The sequence below is a fragment of the Rhagoletis pomonella genome, unplaced genomic scaffold, assembly GCF_013731165.1.
Source record: "Rhagoletis pomonella isolate Grant_MI unplaced genomic scaffold, Rhpom_1.0 Rhpom_scaffold_00003, whole genome shotgun sequence".
NCBI lineage: Eukaryota > Metazoa > Arthropoda > Insecta > Diptera > Tephritidae > Rhagoletis > Rhagoletis pomonella.
The window spans coordinates 78,886,467-78,890,352 of record NW_023458557.1 but is presented as its reverse complement, the minus strand read 5'-3'; the positions used below and the strand labels follow the sequence as shown (position 1 = coordinate 78,890,352).

The 3,886-nt window shown below is 35.1% G+C and overlaps 1 protein-coding gene across 2 annotated transcripts in view; it reads right to left on the bottom strand.

Annotated features, from left to right (window-relative positions):
* Positions 1–357: 357 nt before the first annotated feature.
* LOC118735600 (serine/threonine-protein kinase meng-po) overlaps positions 358–3,886 on the bottom strand; it is a 72,748-nt gene continuing 69,219 nt past the window's right edge. For both annotated transcript variants that reach the window (XM_036465437.1, XM_036465438.1), the window contains one exon: positions 358–2,500. In XM_036465437.1, the coding sequence (XP_036321330.1) occupies positions 1,167–2,500 (1,334 nt within the window). In that variant the 3' untranslated portion in view covers positions 358–1,166. The remainder of the gene's footprint in view (positions 2,501–3,886) is intronic.

Below are 3,886 nucleotides of genomic sequence, written 5' to 3'. Positions count from 1 at the left end.
TATGTTAAATTAACTATTGAAAAATCATAACTTAAAAAATTCAGTCTCTAATTTTTTATCTTATATGTATGCGAGCGAATGGACCTGAAAGGGTTAATACATAAAATAAGAGCTACTCTCGCCCTAACAAAATTATGCGCAATTTTAAAAATTTTAAATTGTTTTCGATACTTTCACTTATGATTTAGCTATTTTCATAAAAAGTGTTTAGAAAGTACTATATTTTCAAACATTTGGTGTAGTAGTAAAAAATAAAAAATAAAATAAATAGAAATAAAAAAATTTAAATTAAAAAAACTATTTATATATGTAAATGAAAATAAATACACAAATGCAAAAATGAAACCTAATAACAAAATAAACAAAAACAAAATTTATTAAAATTTATTAAAATTTATTAAAATATATTAAAATATATTCAATGTGTCTGCCATAAATAGTAATCCTTTTCAACTTTAATTTTAGAACCCCAGAGGTGCATTTTTTTTTTTTTTTTTTTTTTTGTATTGGCCGTTTAAACCTAAAATATACCACATACATACATACAAACATACTTAGTAGCTACGTGCACATTTTTTTCTAAATCTACGCAACTAATTTACAGTGAAAACTTGTACATGGAATTAAAATTCGAAATTAGATAATGCATTATTTTCGACGCTCGAAAGTGAAACATTTTTTGTATGCTATAGTTGCCTACATTTGTATATTTTCTGAGTTGTTTTTCATTAAATCGTATAAGTGTTGTATATCAGTTGGCTCATTACGCGAATACGATTCACTTTCATCTCCCTCTCTCTCTCTCTTTCGTGTAATCTTATACAATAAATTCTTCTGTGCAGAGTTGATACTCGATTATGACTTATTGTCGATATGACCTGTATTGAATTGCTCGCCTCTACCAACATCCTCTTTTCACCTCTTCGTTTTCGTGATGATCACCTACTACATATATACATACACACATATGTACATACATATGCCGGCGTAATCATTGTTGTCTTATGCCGCCGCGTAGTAGTACTCCAGAACTGTTGCCCTTAGAGTTGCATTAGCCGCTACTCCGCTACTCAACGCTGTTTGCCGCAAGCAAGCAAACGCATTCAATAACTTAAACCAAATTTTTAATGCGCGCTTCTCGTATCCTTCCACGCGCCTACTACTTCCTAATTAGCCACCTCGAGTGCAGCTAGACTTTCTATCTCCGAATCGAAATTGCTGTCGCACGTCGATAGCCATTCGATGACACGCCTGCGCACCACTGTCTGATCGATGGAATTATCCAAGCCATAACTGGACATCATACGCTTCAACTTCAGCTTATTGTCATCGCCCGATAACCGTCCCTCGCGCTTATTCAAGTAGATGCACGAATCCTGATCGGGATTTGGTGAAATGAGCAAAGCTGATTTCGACGTCGCTATACGGCATTCGACCCAACGATCCTTCATGTATTTCGTGACCTCGGTTACTTTGCAACGATCCTCCGGATCTTGTGTTAAATACTTGCGGAAGCAACGCATTAGACGCGGCGAGAAACGTCGGAAGTTGTCGGGTATTTTTGTCGTCTTGCGCTGTTCGTACTTCATGAAGCTCGCATATTGTGTATCTTTCACCCAATCGGCCATGTTCCACGGCGGACTGCCCGTCAATATGTTGTACAACAAAATGCCAAATTGCCACGAATCGCTGGATGGCATGCAGATGAAGCGTTCATTTTTGACAATCTCATGCACCTCGGGCGGCACGCAACTAGTCCATGTGTGCTTCACCTTATGCACCAGCAGTCCCTTCTTCGTGGTCGTACCAAAATCGCACAGCTTGACGCGCGAGAAATCCGGCGCAAAGACCAACACATTCTCCAGCTTGAGATCGCGATGCACCAAATTCTTCGAATGCATGAAACCGAGCGCGGAACTTAGCTGCTCGCTAATGGTCTTGCAAGCGGACTCGTGCAAGCCATGCGGTCCGATATTGGCCGCCAAATCGCCATACGGCGCATGTTCCATAGCAAACACATAGTAGTCCTTGGTCTGGAAGGCCACATTGTAGGCGCTTAGTATGTTACGATGATGTGAGAGCTGATAGTTGAGATGAAACTCTTTTTGGAAATCCTTCAGTGTGGCCAATTCAGCATGCACCGCCTTCAGTACGACTGTCGTATTCGTGGGCCGATGATGAGTGAGTAGTATACGCGCAAAGCAGCCCTCCGCCAAAGTCTTTTCGATATCGTACTGATCGGAGAAAGCCATTAATGGTAATTCAATGTCCGGTACAATGTGTATGATGCCGCTATCATCCTTGTCCGGCTTCTTGTAGATGCTGCTGCGTCGACTTACCGACGCACTGGAATTGGGCACCTCCAGTTTGGCGCTGGTTACAGGTGACAACAACGAATTGTTGTTGGTGCAAGTGCTGCTATTGTTATTGCTATTCTTGCTGTGCGTGCTGCCGCCATCGCCGATCGAACGCCGCAATCGGAAGGAGAATGAGCGTTTCTCTGCAAGGGGAAAAAGAAGAAGAAAGAGGAGCAAATTAATATACGTAAATCAACGGAAAATTAGCGGAAATTTTTGCGCGAGAAAGGAAGGTTGCGAAAATCATTTATATTTCTAATATATATAAATAATGAAAATTTATACTAACACTAACTTACGTATACAATTTTTTATTCTCTATGAAAATTTTCCTAGCCGTTGTTTGAATATAATACATAAGTAAATATAATTTCGCACAACTGCGCAATATTTTTTAACGAAGATGACGGAGAACAAAATGATTTATGAAGTGCATAAAAAATATTCGGTGTAGACAAATTAATTGCGGCCAAAATATGATGATGGAGACATTTTAATGCACTTTGTAGGAGTCTACATAACAAAAAAAAATAATAATAAAGACGTTTACTATCAAATGAATACAAAAAAAAAATAATAAAAAAACTTCAAAAGATAGATACATTCAAAAAATTAAAAATTCAACATATAAAAAAAAACAAAATTTAAAAAATTAAACATACAATAAAGCAAAGGAAAATAAAAAATAAAATGGAAAATAGTATAAAATGAAATAAAACAAAATAAAAATATTAAATGATACAAACTAAATACAAAGAAAAAAAATTAAAAAAAAACTGCGTAAAATTATTTCACGACGATGTCGAAGAACTAAATGATTGATGAAGTGCATTAAAAGCGTGGACAAATTAATCGATAAGTTTTTATGAACATAGTAGGAGTGTACATGAAAAATATTTATTGGTAAAATAACGTAAATTGGAGAAAAATATTTATTTTTCAAATGAAATATAATAAAAATAAAAATTCAAAAATTAAAGGCACAAATTAAATAAAAAAAAAAAACAATAAATAAAAAATACAAATCTATACATTTATTTGCATATAAGAGATGTAGTAGACCAATGTCTGTACATTATAGATATTAAAGAAAGATTAATATAGAGGGTGGGTCTTTATTGGAGCCAGTTTTTTGAATTTTTGTCTGTTTGTCTGTATGTTTGTACGCGCATCACTCATTTTTTTGTTAGATGTCTGACTTAAAATATAGAAAAAAATTTGAGAGTGGCCACCTGTTTGTAAATTCCAGTTTAAGTAAATTGCTGAATTATGGCTGTCGAAAGAAGAAGGTTTAAGAAGGCTTACAGCGCAAAATATTTTTGTGGAAGGTGGCCAGATGTTTGAAAATTGTAATTTAATTGATAAGATAAATTAAATATTGGAATATGGGTATCAAACAAAAAAGGGTTTGGGAAAGTTTACTGCCGAAAATATTTTTGAGGAGGGTTGCCACCTGTTATTTAATGAATTTGATAAAATAAGTGAAATATTACAAATAATGTTGAATTATGGCTGTCAAAAGAAAGGGG